Source organism: Brachyhypopomus gauderio, chromosome 21 (genome assembly GCF_052324685.1).
Source record: "Brachyhypopomus gauderio isolate BG-103 chromosome 21, BGAUD_0.2, whole genome shotgun sequence".
Taxonomy (NCBI): domain Eukaryota; kingdom Metazoa; phylum Chordata; class Actinopteri; order Gymnotiformes; family Hypopomidae; genus Brachyhypopomus; species Brachyhypopomus gauderio.
This window is the reverse complement of record NC_135231.1, coordinates 895,410-913,832: the sequence shown is the minus strand read 5'-3', so window position 1 is coordinate 913,832 and position 18,423 is coordinate 895,410. Positions and strand designations below refer to the sequence as shown.

Sequence of the window (18,423 nt, the reverse complement as noted above, 5' to 3'; positions counted from 1 at the left end):
TTAAACAGCTTCTGTGTGAACACGTAAGCGAGTGGCAGTCATGGTGACGAGCGTTTCTCACCTCCATCATTTTTCTGTTGTCAATCTTGGCCTGTTCCAGTTTGGGCTGCAAGTCTACAAGCTCCTTCTTCATTTCACCCACCTAGATGAACATAATTAGTCATATGCTTTAAAAAATAAATCACAGAAACATGAAAAGGTGTTAAAAGTAGACAAAAATAGCACAGCCCATATAGTGAGATGTCTAAATATGTGAAAATAAAGGATAGAATGCACAAAATGACCTGAGATTCAGCAAAAGCCAGTTTGTCCAGTCCATTGGTGTATCTTTTCTTAGCGTTCATTACAGTGTCTCGTTTTTGACTGAGGAGCATTCTGAACGCAGCTATGAGCTCCAAATAAGAAGTAGGAGTCACGTAGTTATGGCGACCAAGCTCTGATAGAAACCTGGCAAAAGAACATTTGATTATTAACAAAATGTGTTCAGTGTTTTTCATTTTTTTATAGATATAAAAGAGTCTGCGTGGTGACATGGCTGTTAGTTTATTGGGTTTGCATACTTCGTGGAGAGATGAACGGCAGAAGTGTGGAAAGTCTTGCAGATCAGCATGACCTCCTGCCGCTCATGGTCCCTCATCTCCAGAGTCTCTAAGAACTTGCTGGCCACACGTTCCAGTGCTTCTTCAGGCCAAGGCTGAGAGGAACAATTGACTTAAACATCTGAAATATTGTTCAACCTGACCAAATATCAGTAACAGATTCTGCTAATTTCAATCTGTATTCTGCAGACTTACTTGGAACCAGTTGATTGTGCAACAGTTGATAAGAGACGGGAACTGTCTGAGGCGGTTTCTGAATGCATCCCCTATTGGACTGAATGCCACCACTATGTGCAGGTTCTCCTTACAGCGATTGACAAAGTACGCAAACAGAGCCAGAGGACTGAACTCCAAATTCTTATTACCAGCCTGGGCTATGGGCCGCACTGCCTGAGGTTGAGACAGAAATGATTAGCTAGCACTCCCCTGCATAATTGTCAATTTTCCATTGATTTGTATGGGGGAACATGTCCCAAGGAGAGATTTGCAATAGTCACTGCTTAATATTCTGATAAAACATACAGCACCTCCATGATCTCCTGCTTCTCATCCACTGCAAAAATGTTTGGAACCTCTCCCGTATTAAGGAGACTGTCCACATCCTCTAAAAAGGCCTCCTCCTTTATCTGGGCATCTGTAAGCAGGAACACTGTTTTCTGGCCCTTCACACCTGCTTTCTTCAGCAGAACCTGAGAATGGGAGAAATACACCTCAAGAATTAATGGAGAATGGGAGAAATACACCTCAAGAATTAATGGAGAATGGGAGAAATACACCTCAAGAATTAATGGAGAATGGGAGAAATACACCTCAAGAATTAATGGAGAATGGGAGAAATACACCTCAAGAATTAATGGAGAATGGGAGAAATACACCTCAAGAATTAATGGAGAATGGGAGAAATACACCTCAAGAATTAATGGAGAATGGGAGAAATACACCTCAAGAATTAATGGAGAATGGGAGAAATACACCTCAAGAATTAATGGAGAATGGGAGAAATACACCTCAAGAATTAATGGAGAATGGGAGAAATACACCTCAAGAATTAATGGAGAATGGGAGAAATACACCTCAAGAATTAATGGAGAATGCTGCAGGGTGATTTATTTTGGTGACTTTTATCCACGTCCTACATGAGAGAACAGCACACCTTGAGGTCATCCCTCCATTCGTTCATGCCATAGTTCTTGGAGATCTCAGGCTGGAACAGAGTCATGTTGGCCATGAAGGTGGCCAGCCTGGTGATGGACTGGCGGCCACTTCCCCCGACGCCCACCAGCAGAGCGTTCCCCCCTGGCTGCTTCAGAACACGGCTGATCCTGGACAGGTGCTCCAGGACGTAGCTGCCACAGGCAACACAACCTTTTATGAATTTATGTTTAGGAATTTACCAGCAGAAACGTATTCTGTATCCCATATCCCATCAAAGGTTGTTCCATCAGCTTTGCAGATTTTGTTAGAGGTTACAAAGTTTATCACAGTTATGATAAATCATTGCAAAACATGCTTTAAAAAAATTAAGGATATTTTGAACAGTTACTTGTCGTCAACAGGCACCGTACGTTGGAGTGTGCAGAGGAATGAGAGGTTACCGGAAGATGACCAGGTTCATGCGGTTCTTGTGTGTCTGGTTGTATTCCACCAGGCAAGACTCCACCACCTGACTAAAGCCCTCCATGTTGGGGACCTCTGCATATAGCCTCTCACTGGCATCTACATCAGGTGTCATGTAGTCTCCAAATAACAAGTTCCTCATGTCTTCCTCACAGAGCTGGTTTGGAAGAACAAAATTTTAAACACAATTAACTGCCTATTTCTACGTTACTTGTTATTTATGATGCACACCTGTTTGCATTGTATTCAGAGATATTGGTACTTACAGATGTCTTCCCAGTCTTCAAGTGCTCAAAGACCATATCAAAGCTCTCCCTGAAATGCTCCTTCACAATGTCATTCATGAGTCTGTAGAGCCAGGCTCGGTCCCGATCGTCCACCAGGCGATCATAGAAAACGCGGAACACCTCGTGAACGAACAGGCGGACCAAAGTGCGCTTGCTCTCTAGAGATTCCTTCTTCAGCAGCAGGCATCCCTGCACCACGCGGGAAACATCCCGCAGGTTGAACGTGTAGTGGGACTTAGCTGGGGTGGGAAGCAGGTTCTCCATAGCCTTTTTATAAACCTGCAAGGTAGCAGCCACTATCTGGTTGCCAGTGGTTAAGCAGTCAGGCGGGAAGCCGTTGTTACGGAAGGAGAAGGCTACCACAGTAGAGAATATGCGCGACATGGTGTCATCACTAAACGCATTGATGCTACAGACGTTAAAGTGGCGCAGGAAACGAGGGGTCACTGCATTCCTCCCACCACCAGGGGGACCCATGGCTGAGATCAGCTGTAGGTCAACCAGGGTGATTTTCGTTGTGTCCTTTAGGTCATACCTAATAAATAAACACAGTTTCAACACATTAAAACACCTGTAAATCCAGATGAAGATCAACAGATGTGAATAGCAAATCAACTGGACATGGTGTACTGTAATAAAAACGTTCCAGATTCCCTACACAAGACGTACCAGTTCCCATGGTCAAAGTACTGCCGAAGCAGCTCAATAGGAGGCTGGGCGCCAAACACTTCCAATGCTGGCATGTTCATGTCATCAACAAAGATTATGCATTTCTTTCCCATGGGAGGTCCAAACACCCCCTTTCTTCTCTTATCTAGCCTGGACATGATTATATTCTACACAGAAGACAAGGAGATAGAGTTAGAGCACTGCTCCCTCCTTTATATTGACAAACTGACAGGGCTGTATATCAGGTATAAGATTCGTTTAAGGAAGAGGTCCGTTACCTGGCTCTGGTTGGCACTAGTGCGTGCGGAGAAGTTGATAAAGAAGGGGAGGTAGCGATCTTTGTCAAGATTGTTCATCAGTTTCTCTTTTACATAAACAGACTTTCCAGTGCCAGTATGACCAACAAAGAGCAGTGGCCTGTTGATCAGCACATACAACGTGTTTGAAATCCTCCCATTCATAAAGTCACAACAGACTTCAGTTCAGATAATGTATTTTAAAAACTATGTTGATAAAATATCATACAAAAAATGAAATAAGTTGAAAATATATTAAGACCTATTCCAACTAGACTTGACAATATACTGCAAATTTTTGCATTTTAAAATTGAACTGCAACTGGGTCACGGGTTCTCCATTCTCAAGTGTAATCAAACACTTACACTCCATATTTAATACAGAGATCCATCAAGTATGTGTAGCGCACTGTGTCAATTGTAGGGACAATGATGTCCTGCACTTTGGTGGTCTTGTCCCCTAGTGTGACGTTTTTTATCGATTCATTCCAGTAAACCCAATGGCCTTTTCCTTTGAACTGCAGACATGTACAAGACATAAGACATATACAAGCAAGACTTAATTGTCATGTAGCCAAATATGAGTGTGTAATGGTGTAATGCACTGAAATATAATACAATTCCTCAGTGTGACACACACACACACACACACACGCACACACGTATATATATATATATATATATATATATATATATATATATATATATATATATATATATATATATATATATATATATATATATATATATGTATGTGTGTGTGTGTGTGTGCGCGCGTGCGTGTGTGTGTGCATGTGTGTCGCAAACAAATAATAAACAAATGATGGATACCTCATAGGAGTAGTCATAAACTAGGCCCTTGTCATCAAAAGGGCATTCCCATTTTGAAACAGTAGCTGGGATGGGGTACTCGTCTGATTTTCCTGCTATGATTTCCCTCATGAACTCATCAAATCTTCCACGACTGCCTGCATCACAGCTCCCACCAACAGACCACACCAAGGAAAAGGCAAAAGCCGCCTGTGTAGAGAACAACATTTGGATGTTTCCATGGTGAGCAGCCATGCAACAGTATTCCACTGCAATTTCCAGAAAAGCCATAAAACTCTTTCACAAATACATTTGAAACACAAGGCAACAGTTTACAGGCTTAAAAAATTGTTAGAAAAACTGTTTAACAAAAAACATTATTTTATTGCATATATGTTAATAAAATCAGTCTGTAGCCCAGATTTCAATTGAATGTTTACCATGATCCATGTGCGTATATTCTTGCTACCAGGTTCTTTGGTTACAGGTTCTGTGAGCAACATTTCGAAGAGTCGTGTAAGAGAAACAACTGTACCACTGTTACTGGTGGGAACAACCTCCTGCAACAAATTAATGATAAGAGCTGATTATAATAATCAGATATTTGCTTCCATACATTATCAGAAAATAAGCTTAAAAAAAAGTAATGTGTTGAGTGACGTCATTTAAAACACAAATAAGAGTGATGTGCCTACCCTACAGTTTTTTCTTAACATCCTGAGTGATGGGGGGAGCAGCCAATCAAACAAGCCCAGCAGCAGTGCTGCATTCTCCTGGGCCTGCAGGGTTTGGGGCAGAGTGTTCAGCCAGGACTCCACAAGAGGAAGCCAGCCCAGCTGAGACGGCTCCATGTAGATCATTCCACAGCGGCTCACTGTGGCTGGCTGGAATACAAGTGCCATAGTTAATAGACGTACAGTGACACACTCCTAAATGCCCTTCACCCTGGCCAGTGTCGGCCTTACCAAAATAGGTAATGACAGCTTGTGGAACCAAAATGAATTTTAGGTTTTATAGGCTGGTGTGTACAATAGTATGTGAAGCAGTCTTACTGAGGCCTGTGACAGATCCATGGCCTCAAAAATCAAACTCATCTGGTTGGACATCTGGATAATTTCTCCACTCATGAGGCACAGCTGCAAGAGAAACCTTCATTTATCACCAGATTATACAGCTTGTCACAAAACAGTGGGCCTTGATGTAGAGTTTTGCACAACAATTCTGTGACTGTTAGTGAAAAGACATCAACATTAAATCATAAATGATAAAGTGCTGGAGGCTAAAAGGAAACAAGTTCAAGTTGAACCAAACCTTTTTGTTGTCATCCAGCACAGTGTTCATGCTCTCGATCCAAAGTGTGTCTATTGGTCCATCAAACACCACCCACTTCCTGTCTGGGGTCTCTGCTGAGGCGAACTCTCGAAACGTGTTCGCCACAATCCCATCTGTCCACTTTGAGAGGAAAAAAGCCCTCACTGTTTAAAGATGAACTTGTAGAACTCTAAGCAATTCCAGATGAATTGAAACCGATTTTCTGAAACCCACCTCATGGGAGACAGGATCAAACTGACCAAAGAGCTGCCCCATAGTGATGGACTTTGGGTTGACAGTGCGGTACTGGACTTGTTGCTCCTCGTTGTAACCTCTTTCATTCATGAGCGTGAGGGTGTCAGCAAGCACATGGAGAACTTTGGTTTTGCCAGCAAACGGATCACCAACAAGCATAAAGCTGATGAGAGAGCAATAAGAATAAACACATGTGTGATGGTCTCGTGCTGCACTTCACAACACTCACATTTTTGTGATTTTTAAATTTTTGTTCTATGTATCTCCTACTATAATCAATGTCTATGCTGCTATACATCTACGTATTATACAGTAAGTTGAAGGACAATGCGAAGTGTTCAGGGCCACAAGTGCGTGGCCTAAAACACACCTTTGATTTGCTGGTATCACTCTGAGGAGAAGATTTTTTTTCTGTACAATTAATGTACTACCAAATGTATTCTTGAGTTTCCCACCTCAGATTACAATGATATTGCTGAAAATTGCATCAAACTGAAACTGTTACTGCATACTGTATCCTGTGTAAGAAATCATGCAATTACCCATGACGCACGATCATCATCTCATAGGTCTGGATCATCTTATCCAGGAAAACCTTCACAGGCTGGACATTGTGTTTTTTACAGCATTCATGAGCACAAGACAGGAAGAGCTAAAGAAAAAGGAAGAAAATATAATTAAAGTTTTCACACCATTAGTATAACTCGTTTCTGAAGAGCCCTGGAGTCCTCACCTGATAGTCAGCCACAGGGAGAGAGACACCAGGAAAGAGGTCACTGGTGATCCCATTGAAGAGAGGAATGTCATGGGACAGAAACTTGGGCTCATTCACGTCTTTGATCGACCGCAGAAGCTAACCAAACAAACATTATGTGCGTGAGTCTCTACATACATAATTGTGAAACTGTGTTTATTTATAACTGAAATATTTGAAGATACACTGTCCCAATATCCTCACAAGAATATCTTCATTTTCATTTGGGAACTTGAGTTTGAGGTTTCCTGCTGCCACCAAAACTGCTTTCACAGCTCTCATCCCATAATCGTAGTGGAACTGGGAGGACAGTTGCTCAGAGCACAGCCTGTAGGTCATTACAATCTTCACTGAAAGTGGCTTAGCATTCAAGAAGCCATAGGAGTACAGGGAGATCTCCGCGATAAGAGCGTAGTTGGGAACCATCATTGCAACGGTTCTGAACAAAACCTGGAAAACACAATGTACATAGTTAGTAAATCCCTTAAACCATTTAATGTACAATAAGAACCCAAATGGTGTCACCTTAAGATTATCAGGAAGCTCAGATCGTCCAGCATATCCAGGGTTCATTGTGATGGCTACAAAGCAGTTGGGGTTGAGGCGGAGCTCTGTGCCCTCAAAATCAAAGACCTCCAGCTTCATCTCAATGGCTCTCTGAATGCACAAAATCTGCTGGGCCACCACAGACAGCACCTCCAGTTCAATGCGGTTAAACTCGTCGAAGCAGGCCCATGCACCCGAGGATGCCAGCCCTTTAAAGAACTGAAAATAGGATAAGAAACATGAGCTCAGATTCAGATCCAGAAAACTTTATTGCCTATTCCAAAAAAAAAAGAGATAAACTTGTGTTAAACGTGAACCAATATAGCAAACACACCACATAATTCTCGCATGATTATCATAAACAACAATAATATAAAAAAATACCAGAAACAAGGAACGAGCTGAATGAAAACCAAAATTATTCACTTTGACTCAGCTCACATTACCTTCCCCATGGCCAGGTAGTCCAGACCATCAGAGCAGTTGAACACCACACACTGCACAGCCAGGGCTTTGGCCAGGTCCTTTGTGGTCTCCGTCTTGCCTGTTCCAGCGGGGCCCTCAGGAGCTCCACCTAAGTTCAGGTAAAACGCTCCAATCTGTGAAGTAGCCACAACATTAAAACGGAAAGTAAGCTTTACATTCACTCTCTCTGAACAGAGTTTCAGTGAACCCCGGCAATAATGAGCAGGAAAGTGTAATGCAGTCTTGTGAAGCCGTTCACCAAAGTTCGGTAGCATCGGTCTGTCAAAGGCGTGATGACCAAGCGAGGGGAATTCCCCAAGTACTCATAAGCATACTTGACATCACAGTTGATTATGCAGACGCGGACATTGTCATTAGTCCAGTAGTAGCGCAGCTGGGCAAGCCACTGGAAGTCTGTCTCATGAGAAACACCTGAGAAAGCCAATACGAGAAAGAAGAAAATTAATTAAAAAGTGTTAATTAACTAAAGGATTTATGGCAAATGATGATTAAGGGCAAAATAAACAACAATAATAATAAAAATAAATACATAAAAACCGTATCATATTGTAAATCAATGAAACCACCTTTCTGGATCATTTCCATGACAACATCACGGGCATGTACGTCTATGGTGACCAGAGCTCCTAGTGTAGTGCGAGTCTGTTTGGACAGTTTTCCCCTGACCAGCTCCACTATGTCATTCAGCTGGGTCTGTAGCTGCTCATAATACTTCTGCAGACCCTGGCAATCCAAGAAAGACACTCATGTCAATAGCTTCTAGAAAATACTAATAACACACTAATTACACGTAATTTCCTTACGCCAGGTCCACTTCTGATGGCTTCGTGCACCTCTAGGGTCCAGAACATTTGAGAGGTACAGAGCACCACCTGGCCTGGCCACTCACGAACCCACTGACTCCTCGTGGCCTCTGGGTATGCCTGCAATCCAGTACAAAGAGGCACATCGGCAAGTCAATGCATAAATCCGTGTATGTACTGTATATATGAAAGAGAAAGTATTGTGGCTTCCACAGCGCTGATTAAATAGGTTATTAACAATACTTTAAATTGCATATGCAGTTTCTTTATGTTCACCACTGTGAATTAAACTGGAAACAAAACACATTTGTACAACATTACTGAGTCTCACCAGCCTGGAAGAGTTGATCACGTCACGGATACTGCGCTGCATCATGTCCTCCACCTGCACCAGCCACTTCTCCACTGCTCCTCGTGCCTCCGAGGTGGAGATGAGCTGGATCAGGCCCACACGCTCCCCCTCGCTGCTGTACATGGCCTGGATGTCCAGGTTGGGCAAGAAGTCGAGCTTGGCGATGCCCTCGAAACACTTCTTCAGATGGGGCTGCACACGCAGAGGATCCTTGGTCTCGGAGAGGATCTCCAACATCTCATCATTCGACAGGAAGAAGAAGCTAAGGTGCACAGGTATGTAGGAGAAAATACCAGAGTGAACTTTTGGCAAAATGAATGTATAATGGGTTAAAATAAACATACTTAAGCAGTTACCGTGGAAAGAACAGCCTTTTCTTTTCAAGGTAAGCATTCAGTCCTTTCATAATTTGGTCCAGAAGGTTGTTTGACTCCTTAAGCTTTTCAAGTAAGCCTGGCAGTGATGTTGCAGCTAAAACCTGCAGTACACAAAAGACTTTAAAAGTAATTTCCTGCTCAGTTCAATTAAGGTTTAAAAACATTCAAAACCCTATGAGAGTCAAAAGAAAACTGATTGTAAATGATTTTCTGTGGTGCTGCCTGCATGGTGCCCTTACCTTTGGGTCCTTCACACAGTGTCTCATCACATCCTTCCAGGTCTTGTCCACTGTCTGGAACAAGCGTCCCTCTTCAGGCATCTGCTGCATGATGTCCTGCGAGCTGAAGATGGGCTCCAGGTAGAGCCACTGGACCTGCACCTTCAGCCACTCATCTATGGTGTCCTGGATATGGATCAGACGTTCCTCCCAGGCCTGAGTAAAACAAGGGTTTGGTGCTTTTTAATCCCTGTTGACATGCATTGCTGCAAATATTCGTTTCAAATTAAACAGAAACACATATCATGTTATAATCTTAATGATGATGGGAGAAGACTTACCTTGATGGCTGTCTCAAAAGGTTTGATAAAAGGAGAGCCCCTCATGGTCTGGGTCTTCACTATCTGGTCATCCAACATGGTCTGAATCTCATCCATGGCAGTGAGAATGGATACGCCAGACTCCCTGTATGCATGATGGTGGAATGACACAGTATCCCAGAGCTCCACCATATTCTGCATAGCTTTCTCCAGAGAGAATTCCTGTGTGGAGGATAAATGTAACTTATGTTGCTAAATAAGACACAGATGAGATATATTTTCCTTCCTCAAAATGAAATCTAAAATAAAAAAATAAAAAAATTTTAATTTACAAAGAATTGTATCAACACCCCTTCATGCTATCAGCAACTCTACATAGCTATATGTCAATATATGTCACTGTCACGGTCACGGCTCCGGACCCTTCCCTGTGGGCGTGTCATTATGTTGTCTGCGTGCTGTTATGTCCATATTAGTACTTCCGTGGGTGTGGGTTGTCCGTGAGCGTGTTCGTAGTCGCACCTGCCTTGTCTCGAGATCACAAGGGTTTGTGTTAATTACCTATTTAATGTGCGTTCGCGCAATGTCTCGTGCTCGTCTTTGTCTAAAGTTTCGTGCCTGTGTGAGAGTGTTACACGTGATTTTTGTCCACATTAAATGTTTGTTGTTGCACCATTCGACGCTCGTCGTGCCTCCTCCTTCAAGCGTCACAGAAAGACGAGCCTAAAGAATGCCAGGGTACACTGCCTCACGGAAGAAAGGGAAAAATCTCGTCCCCGGTGCGTCGCCACGACGTACAAGTACCAGAGGTAGAAATGCAGCAGGACCCGGCGTGTGCGAGCCTGCTGCGCCAAGCCCAGGCGGCCGAACATGAAGCGGATGCGGAGTGCTTCTGGCTGGCCGCTGAAAGGGTCTGGAGCGAGAGGCGCTGCGCTCAGACCCAGGCATTCCCTGAAGAGGAGTCCCAAGAGCCTATAGTGGTGGGGATAGGCGCATTTGCCCTCACTCCCCCCGAATTCGAGTTTGGGAGTGAAGAATCCGGAGAGGAGGAGAGTCTCACCCCCTCCGGGTGCTCGGATGAGGAGAGCGAGGAAGACACCAGCGGCTTTCCCTCCGTGACGGTAGCTCGCAAGACGACTGAGGACCCACCGAGCACTCCGGTGAGGAGGAGGAGGAAGAGGTCAGCCCTCCCCCTTCCATTTACTCAGCCCCTACCGAGTATTACAGTGAGGGAGAGGAAGACGTCGGTCCACCTCCATCCATCCACTCGACCCCCGCCGAGCACCACGGTGCGGAGGACGACATCAGCCCTCCCCTTCCATCTACTCGGCCCCCGCCGAGCACCACGGTGCGGAGGACGACGTCAGCCCTCCCCATCCATCCACTCGACCCCCGTCGAGCACCACGGTGCGGAGGACGACGTCAGCCCTCCCCTTCCATCTACTTGGCCCCCCATCTACCTCTGGTACTTGCAATGTTGTTGCACCGTTCGACGCTCGTTGTGCCTCCTCCTTCAAGCGTCACAGTCACTGTACAGTTATTGTCAGATTCTGATCATACCCAGGACCACCAGAGCACACCTGAACTCAATTAGTTATTCAAATGTAAAAAAAAAGTAAATGTGCCATATGTCAATTGTGTGATGCTCGCAGAAAGGAGGCACGACAAGGGTCTCAAGGTGCAACACACAACGTTTATTAACGTAAACACAAAGCCCAGCACAGATGGTGCAAGCACGCTTGACGCTGCTGCTTACACTGGCATGAACTGTAGACAAAGACGAGCACAAGACACCGCGCTAACGCACATTAAATAGGTGAATAACACAGACCCACGTGACCTCGAGACAAGGCACAGGTGTCACAAACGAACACGCTCACAAACAACCCACGCCCACGGAAGTACAAACATGGACATAACGACACGCAGACAACGTAACGGCACGCCCACAGGGAAGGGTCCGGAGCTGTCACCGTGACAGAACCCTCCGCCAGGGGCTCGCTACTCCCGGAGCGTCCCGTGCAGCTGGAAAGCCCCGAACCAACACCGACGGGCAGGTCCGGAGCCGCCGGGATCACGAGCCTCCGAGAGCAGTCGCCCCTGACGACGGGAACCGCCGCGAACAGCTCTAGTACACCCTCCCTGGGAAGACAGGGGAGAAAACATTAAACAATGGCACGTTCACAAACACGCACACTGGAACATGAAACACAAGAGGCACAAACGGGAAAAGGAAGTTAGGGAGACACAAGGGGATAGACAAAAAAATAGGAACACAAACATTCATTCCCGGAGCTAGGCTTCCCGCCTGAGGCAACGCATGTAGCGGCGCGAAAGCTCCGGGGGCTGGAGACGCTGCAGATGGCGGTGTTCCTCCCGCCTGTTCCGACCGCTCACCGCCAGGTGCCGCACGGCTAGCGGACACGCTGGGTGTAGCGCGACCGGTAGCCCGCTTGGGGGCAGTCCCTCTGGCGGGCGCGCAAGGTGCAGCGCGACTGGTAGCCCGCTTGGAGGCAGCACTACCGGTGGGTCTCGCGGCAACCTTCCTCCCAGGTCCGCGGCTCCCTCCACCGGGTTTGCCGTAGGGGCTTGCCGCCCCATAAGCCTGCCGGCGCCCATTCCCCCACTCCGGGTACCCCCCGTAGGAGGCCCCGCCGGTGCCAGGCCAGCTTCCCCTGGCTCCGGTCTCGGGGTTGGTGTCCATCGCCGCCTCCTCCTCCTCAGCTACACTCCAGTCCCTGGACTGAGCGGGGGTCTCGCACCGCAAGTGCTCCATGGGCTCCTCCTCGTCGGAGTCCCCACTCTCCGATGCGGGCGGACTGTCCGGTCCGCTCCCACTCCCTTTATAAATGGTCAGGAGCGAACTCGCCGACCGGAGACTCTCCCCCTCACTCTCCTCGCCCTGCTCTTCCTCTTCTGACGGGGCTGAGTACCACGACGGAGGGGGACTGGTGACCTCCTTCTCCTCTTCATCGGAGTGCCCCGTGTACTCTGACCACTCCGACGGCGGAGGGCTGGTGTCTTCCTTCTCCTCGCCGTAGTACACGGTCGGCGCGGAGTAGACTGATGGCGTGGGGCTGGTCTCCCTCTCCTCGTCCGACCTCGGGGAAGCCGCAGACGTGAGGGAAGGGCAGCTGGTCTCATCCTCACTCTCCCCCTCTCCGGAGTCCTCACTCCCGAACTCCTCTTCGGGGGGAGTGAGGGCAAAGGCGCCTACCCCTAACACCAACGGTTCTGTCTCCTCCAGGTCCGCCGGGGGGAAGGTCCCTTCTGCAGGGTATGCCAGGGGCGGAGCTCCGTGCCTCTCGCTCCATACCCTGCTTGCGGCCAGTCGGAAGTACTCCGCTTCCTCCTCGTCCTCGGCCGCCTGGGCTTGGCGCAGTAGGCACGCGCAGACGGGGTCCTGCTGCATCTCCTCCTCCGGGTCTGGTACCTCGGAGCGACGCGCAGGGGAAGAGGCGTGACGTCGCTTAGCCTTCTTCTTGCCCTTCTTGCGTGCCGACGTGTATCCTGGCATAGTTGTGGCTCGTCTTTCTGTGACGCTCGCAGAAAGGAGGCACGACGAGTGTCTCAAGGTACAACACACAACGTTTATTAACGTACACACAAAGTCCAGCACAGATGGTGCAAGCACGCTTGACGCTGCTGCTTACACTGGCATGAACTGTAGACAAAGACGAGCACAAGACACCGCGCTAACGCACATTAAATAGGTGAATAACACAGACCCACGTGACCTCGAGACAAGGCACAGGTGTAACAAACGAACATGCTCACAAACAACCCACGCCCACGGAAGTACAAACATGGACATAACGACACGCAGACAACGTAACGGCACGCCCACAGGGAAGGGTCCGGAGCTGTCACCGTGACAAATTGTGTTTTTTTCACCGCAATCGAAATTTGTCCTCCGATTTTTACAAATCTGTGCAGTTAGAACACACACACACACACACACACACACACACACACAAGTGATTACTGGGGTGCTGTGGTGCACACGTCCCCAGAGCGGTGGGCAGCCCTAGCTCGGCACCCGGGGAGCAGTTGGGATTAGGTGCCTTGCTCAAGGGCACCTCAGTCACGGCCTCAGGTCTGGGAATCGAACCCACGACCCTCCGGTCACAAGACCAGTCCCCTACCACCAGGCCATGACTGCCCCATTCAACCCACCCTACTTAAGGATTCTCTGTACAACACACCATTGCAAAATATTGCCTTGCGTTGCATTACCAAGCTGTTGTTCTGTATCTCTCTCTCTCTGTCTGGTTCCACTCATTACCGACCTTGCTCTGCTTATTGATATTTTCTCCTGTTTGCCATTATTGTACCTCTACCTGCCACTCCTAGTCCTTTCTGGTTTTTTGACTCCCTGTCTGGATTTTTGACTCTTTTTGTGCTGCTGGCCCCCACCCTTCAGGGTTGTCCCTTTGGGACCTGTTTGTTGTGTTTTGTGCATTTATTAAAATACACAATATTTATTTGATCTGCATATGGATCCTTCTCTGCCTTCTGAGTCACAACCATTACAGTTATACAGTATATCTGAAAATTGTATATCTTGAAGATTATAGATTGTTTAAATGGGGATTCTTCAGCCTATGTTACCTTCTGGTTCTGCCTTTTTTAGCTAGGCTGTAATAATTTAACTTAATGCCGGAGATGCTGCCACACTCCAGAAATGTTTATAATTTCACCTGTCCTGTATATGTCCCCGTACAGCGCTAATTTTCCCTGTTTCATTTCTCCACATAGCTGCCCGCCTGCTTGAGGAATAATGAGATGAGGAGACCAGCGATCCATCCTGGGCCAGCCACCTCCTGCCAAACCGGATGCCTACACCATGATGGACATTATTACATCTTTTTCTTTTTCTTTCTCTTCTTTCTGTCTAAATTGTTGTTGTTGTCATGGTGACCGGTGTCGGCCAGAGGAGGATGGGTTCCCCCCCTGAGTCTTGGTTCCTCTCAAGGTTTCTTCCTCATGCAAAAAAAAACCTTGGGAGTTTTTCCTTGCCACTGTCGCCCTTGGCATGCTCACTGGGGGCTAGGACTCGGCACTTGTAAAGCTGCTTTGTGACAACAACTGTTGTAAAAAGCACTATATAAATAATATTTGATTGATTGATTGATTGATTGATTGATTGATTGATTGATTGATAACTCTTAATAAAGTTCGTACCTTGCTTGCAGCAGCACTAATGGTTTCAAATTGTTCCATGTAAGCTGCGAGATTCTGTTTGAGGACTTTACGCAGGGTGGTGCCTGAGTTAGGCATCAGGTCGTAGTTTACAATCTCAGACATCTGCTCCCAGTGCCGTGGCCTGATTCCTGGATTGCACAGTACTGACACCGTTGGGATGTGCTCCTTTGAACAGAAAATGATCAGTTTACATGTCGCATTATCCTTATGCAGGTAGAACTTTACTCAAGGAAACATAAAGGACAGAACTCCATGATGCACAAAAAATCTGAATTATTCTTGGGTAAACCTTCAAATCTTGTATTTGCTCCAGGATGCTGCAGCAGATAAGAGCAGTAGGATTCTCCTGTTTGCCTTCATCACCCTCTCCAGGCATTCTCTTTATAGAGGGCATCTTCTCCTGCTCCATCTTCTTCTGTTTCTGCTGAAAAAACTTCAACATCTTGTAGATTTCTCTGTAGAATTCATCCACCTCCAACTCCATACTCTCGCCATTCAAATCTAAAAAGGACCCATCCATCCATCTAGACAAAAATCACAGAATTACATAATTATATCTGAAACAGAATGCAAGTATACCAAGAAGTACAAAGAAGGTACAAAATGTACCAAGAAGGACAAAGCACAACCTGTACAATAACATAAAAACCTACAAACATCTTTACATGGACCCTAAGGAACATGATCTGAAAACACTTGATGACTTTACAAACCTCTTCTCAGTGCGCTGCCATTTCAGAACAAGCCCAAAGAGCTTCTGATAAGGCTCAATGTTCTCCTTGATGACATCAACCCCTGGATATATAGTTTTGTCCCACTTGTAAAGGGCCTCTTCTTTGTTGATGAACGCAACGGACTCCTCGGCTTCTTGAAGTCTCTTCTGCACCCTCCTTATGTCTGTCACGTACTGCAGTGGAGGAGCAGAAGAAACACCAGAATGTGAGGAGGAATGAGGTCTGCTCATGACCTGAAAGACTCCAAGAGGTCATACTGGTGTCGTACAGGGGTCGTATTGTACCTGCTGCATCATATCCAGCTCTGACCATTCGGCAAACTCCCCCATCCTGCGGCTCAGTTTCTCCAGCTCCATCATCAGCTTCTCCCTCCTGCCCTGCAGCTCCTGCTCTCCTTTCTGCTTGGCCTTCTCCAACACCTGCACCGCAGAACCAAGACAGCCAGTGTGAGACGTAACACATCAATGCAACATCACCTTGAGGTCAGGAATCCGTAATATGTGCTTGCATAAACACTGACTGAAGTGTTACCTCTTCATTGAGATCAAAGACTGGAATGATATTTTGAGGCCACAGCAAAACTCTAGAATTAAGCTCCAGGTCTTCTTCAGCGAATATGTGTACATCTAGCAGGTAATGCAACCTATTACGCATTTCCTAAAAGAAAGCAAGATTGAGCTTTTTGTTATGGTTTAGAGCTTTACAATTTGCAGGAATAAATGCAAAGAACTCACCAATATCTCGCTACCGAGCTCTTCCACTCCCTTGGTCTTTGCATGATCGATGTAAGTGACCATCTCTGTCATGTCTTCTGTTGTCTCTGGGATTTTTAGAGCCTTATTCTGAATAGTCTCAAACCGTTTACAGATTCTTGAAAACAAAGCAACATTTTCTCAATTCTCAATCTTCAGATGAACTGAACACAAAACAGCTGAGAAGAGACATGTGTTCAATACAACAAACACTGAGAGCCCTTACTGGAGACAGTGCTCACGGTGTGTGTTGACCAGTCTCTCCACGAGGACCTGAGCAAACGTCTTCGCTTTCTTGGCCAGACCCTGTTTGAGCTCCTCACAGTCCAAATGGATCATGTCAAAATGAGCCAGTGAGGGGAGGCTGGAGATCTCTCGGAACACAGCACGAAACTTTTCTACTTGCTGATACAAAACAACACATTGTTAAACAACACATAAATATGTGATGAAAATTTCAACTGTATGGTATGATCAAACTTACCTCAGCATATTGATCAAAGCTGTGCTCCTCCTCTACAAATTTCTTTACCCGAGCCTCTGCTGTCCCATTAACTAACCAATCAAAGTTGTCAACTATAGAAAGGACAAGTTTTAATAAATCAGTATAGAACATCAGAGGCTACTTTGGTATTACAGGGAGTAATTTAAGTAATTCAAACATGTTAATGTAATTAGAAATGTAGAAAACTCACAGTAATGCTGAAAGTGGCTGCAAGGAGCCTCCATGTTTTTACGGACCGCGTTTGTCAGTCTGGTCCTCGCCCATGTGAGAACATGATCTGCAAGCTTGGCATCAACTAGTGAGCTATTGGTGTCAGCCTGCCAGGACCGAACAGTTTGGACCTTCTGTGGAATGATAAGATACAGTAAATACCAGTCTTACCGAAACCAGTGACTCTAGCAACTATTATGACTTTTTTTGCACATTTGCTCAGAAAATATTAAGTGAAGAGATGCCATCCTAGATTGGTTTGTTCTACATATAGTAGTTAGGTGCCTTAATGAACTTTTCTATTAAATTGTTGTAACAGGTAAACAAAATATTGTATAGTATAATATTAATTATTGTATGCATAATAAAAAAATAAAAGTTTAAATGTTAATCATATTTGGTACAAAATACATCTCCTCTCACCTGCATTGTATTAGAGATCAGACTGATAATCTCTAACACCACATCTTCAAGATGCTGAAAGCTGGGATAGAAGTCCATCTTCTCATTGTCGAAGATCAGGTGCATCCTGAAGAGGGGGAGCTTGTGTGTGTCCAGGGGATCGAACAGGCTGACAAACGCCTCTACACTCCTCTCAACCAGGGCCTTCAGCTGTGAGAGAAACACACAGCAAACAGCAAGCACAGAAATACCTTATTTGTGTCTCATTTTCGTGGCTGCCAACACAATTTTTAGCTGAGAAATTGTGATTGTCTGACCTGATTAGAGAGAAGAGTTGAAGCGCAGTTGTAGAAGGCCTCCAGCTTCCCTGTTCGGGTTCCTTGCACAATGTCTTTGCTAGTGAGCAGCTGGATGACATTTATGAACCAGCTGCTCATAAGCTTCTCCTCAGTCTTCATACACTGCACAACCACCTTGTTCTTCAGGTTCTCACAGTTCAAGGGCCCCGATGACCTTTAACCCAGGAATTCAGTTTAGAGTGCAGCAAAATGATCAGTGGTTTAAGGAGACAATAAGTACAATTCTTTATTAAACCCTTGACTGGGTGTAAAGACTAACACTTTAGTGATAAATGGGAAATGATTGCACTCATTTGTTGATGTCCTAACTTTGAAATTGAGTCACTTGTCACACTGTTTTGGTCTAACAGATTAAGAGTACTTTCTATTTCTGTGTCACAACATGTTTTGTGGTCAATGGAAGGCTAATGATGTCTGGGTTCTAAGCATTGCCTCCTGCACTTTATACAACAAGAGGGAACAACAAACCACAAATTTGCAGGCTTAGCATGGGATGTTCTAAAACACTAAAGGAAATGGCTGGAGGAGTACTGTTATGTTGAGCTCTGACAGCACA

At 45.7% G+C, this 18,423-nt stretch overlaps 1 protein-coding gene across 1 annotated transcript in view; it reads right to left on the bottom strand.

Annotated features, from left to right (window-relative positions):
- Positions 1–18,423, bottom strand: part of dnah12 (dynein, axonemal, heavy chain 12) — a 29,758-nt gene that overhangs the window by 8,497 nt on the left and 2,838 nt on the right. The window contains exons 8-47 of the mRNA XM_076983930.1: positions 17,826–18,021; positions 17,530–17,718; positions 17,087–17,240; positions 16,876–16,967; positions 16,618–16,796; positions 16,374–16,509; positions 16,171–16,296; positions 15,924–16,058; positions 15,619–15,812; positions 15,195–15,429; positions 14,885–15,070; positions 9,722–9,922; positions 9,402–9,596; positions 9,142–9,263; positions 8,765–9,047; positions 8,434–8,553; positions 8,197–8,353; positions 7,869–8,041; positions 7,591–7,743; positions 7,124–7,363; positions 6,803–7,048; positions 6,578–6,697; positions 6,387–6,496; positions 5,824–6,007; positions 5,590–5,730; positions 5,331–5,414; positions 4,974–5,162; positions 4,719–4,838; positions 4,300–4,488; positions 3,835–3,986; positions 3,451–3,589; positions 3,173–3,339; positions 2,483–3,038; positions 2,195–2,373; positions 1,753–1,945; positions 1,127–1,288; positions 795–989; positions 561–694; positions 285–447; positions 62–142 (exon numbers count right to left, since the gene is read on the bottom strand). Of these exons, the coding sequence (XP_076840045.1) occupies positions 62–142; positions 285–447; positions 561–694; positions 795–989; positions 1,127–1,288; positions 1,753–1,945; positions 2,195–2,373; positions 2,483–3,038; positions 3,173–3,339; positions 3,451–3,589; positions 3,835–3,986; positions 4,300–4,488; positions 4,719–4,838; positions 4,974–5,162; positions 5,331–5,414; positions 5,590–5,730; positions 5,824–6,007; positions 6,387–6,496; positions 6,578–6,697; positions 6,803–7,048; positions 7,124–7,363; positions 7,591–7,743; positions 7,869–8,041; positions 8,197–8,353; positions 8,434–8,553; positions 8,765–9,047; positions 9,142–9,263; positions 9,402–9,596; positions 9,722–9,922; positions 14,885–15,070; positions 15,195–15,429; positions 15,619–15,812; positions 15,924–16,058; positions 16,171–16,296; positions 16,374–16,509; positions 16,618–16,796; positions 16,876–16,967; positions 17,087–17,240; positions 17,530–17,718; positions 17,826–18,021 (6,970 nt within the window). The remainder of the gene's footprint in view (positions 1–61; positions 143–284; positions 448–560; positions 695–794; positions 990–1,126; positions 1,289–1,752; positions 1,946–2,194; positions 2,374–2,482; positions 3,039–3,172; positions 3,340–3,450; positions 3,590–3,834; positions 3,987–4,299; positions 4,489–4,718; positions 4,839–4,973; positions 5,163–5,330; positions 5,415–5,589; positions 5,731–5,823; positions 6,008–6,386; positions 6,497–6,577; positions 6,698–6,802; positions 7,049–7,123; positions 7,364–7,590; positions 7,744–7,868; positions 8,042–8,196; positions 8,354–8,433; positions 8,554–8,764; positions 9,048–9,141; positions 9,264–9,401; positions 9,597–9,721; positions 9,923–14,884; positions 15,071–15,194; positions 15,430–15,618; positions 15,813–15,923; positions 16,059–16,170; positions 16,297–16,373; positions 16,510–16,617; positions 16,797–16,875; positions 16,968–17,086; positions 17,241–17,529; positions 17,719–17,825; positions 18,022–18,423) is intronic.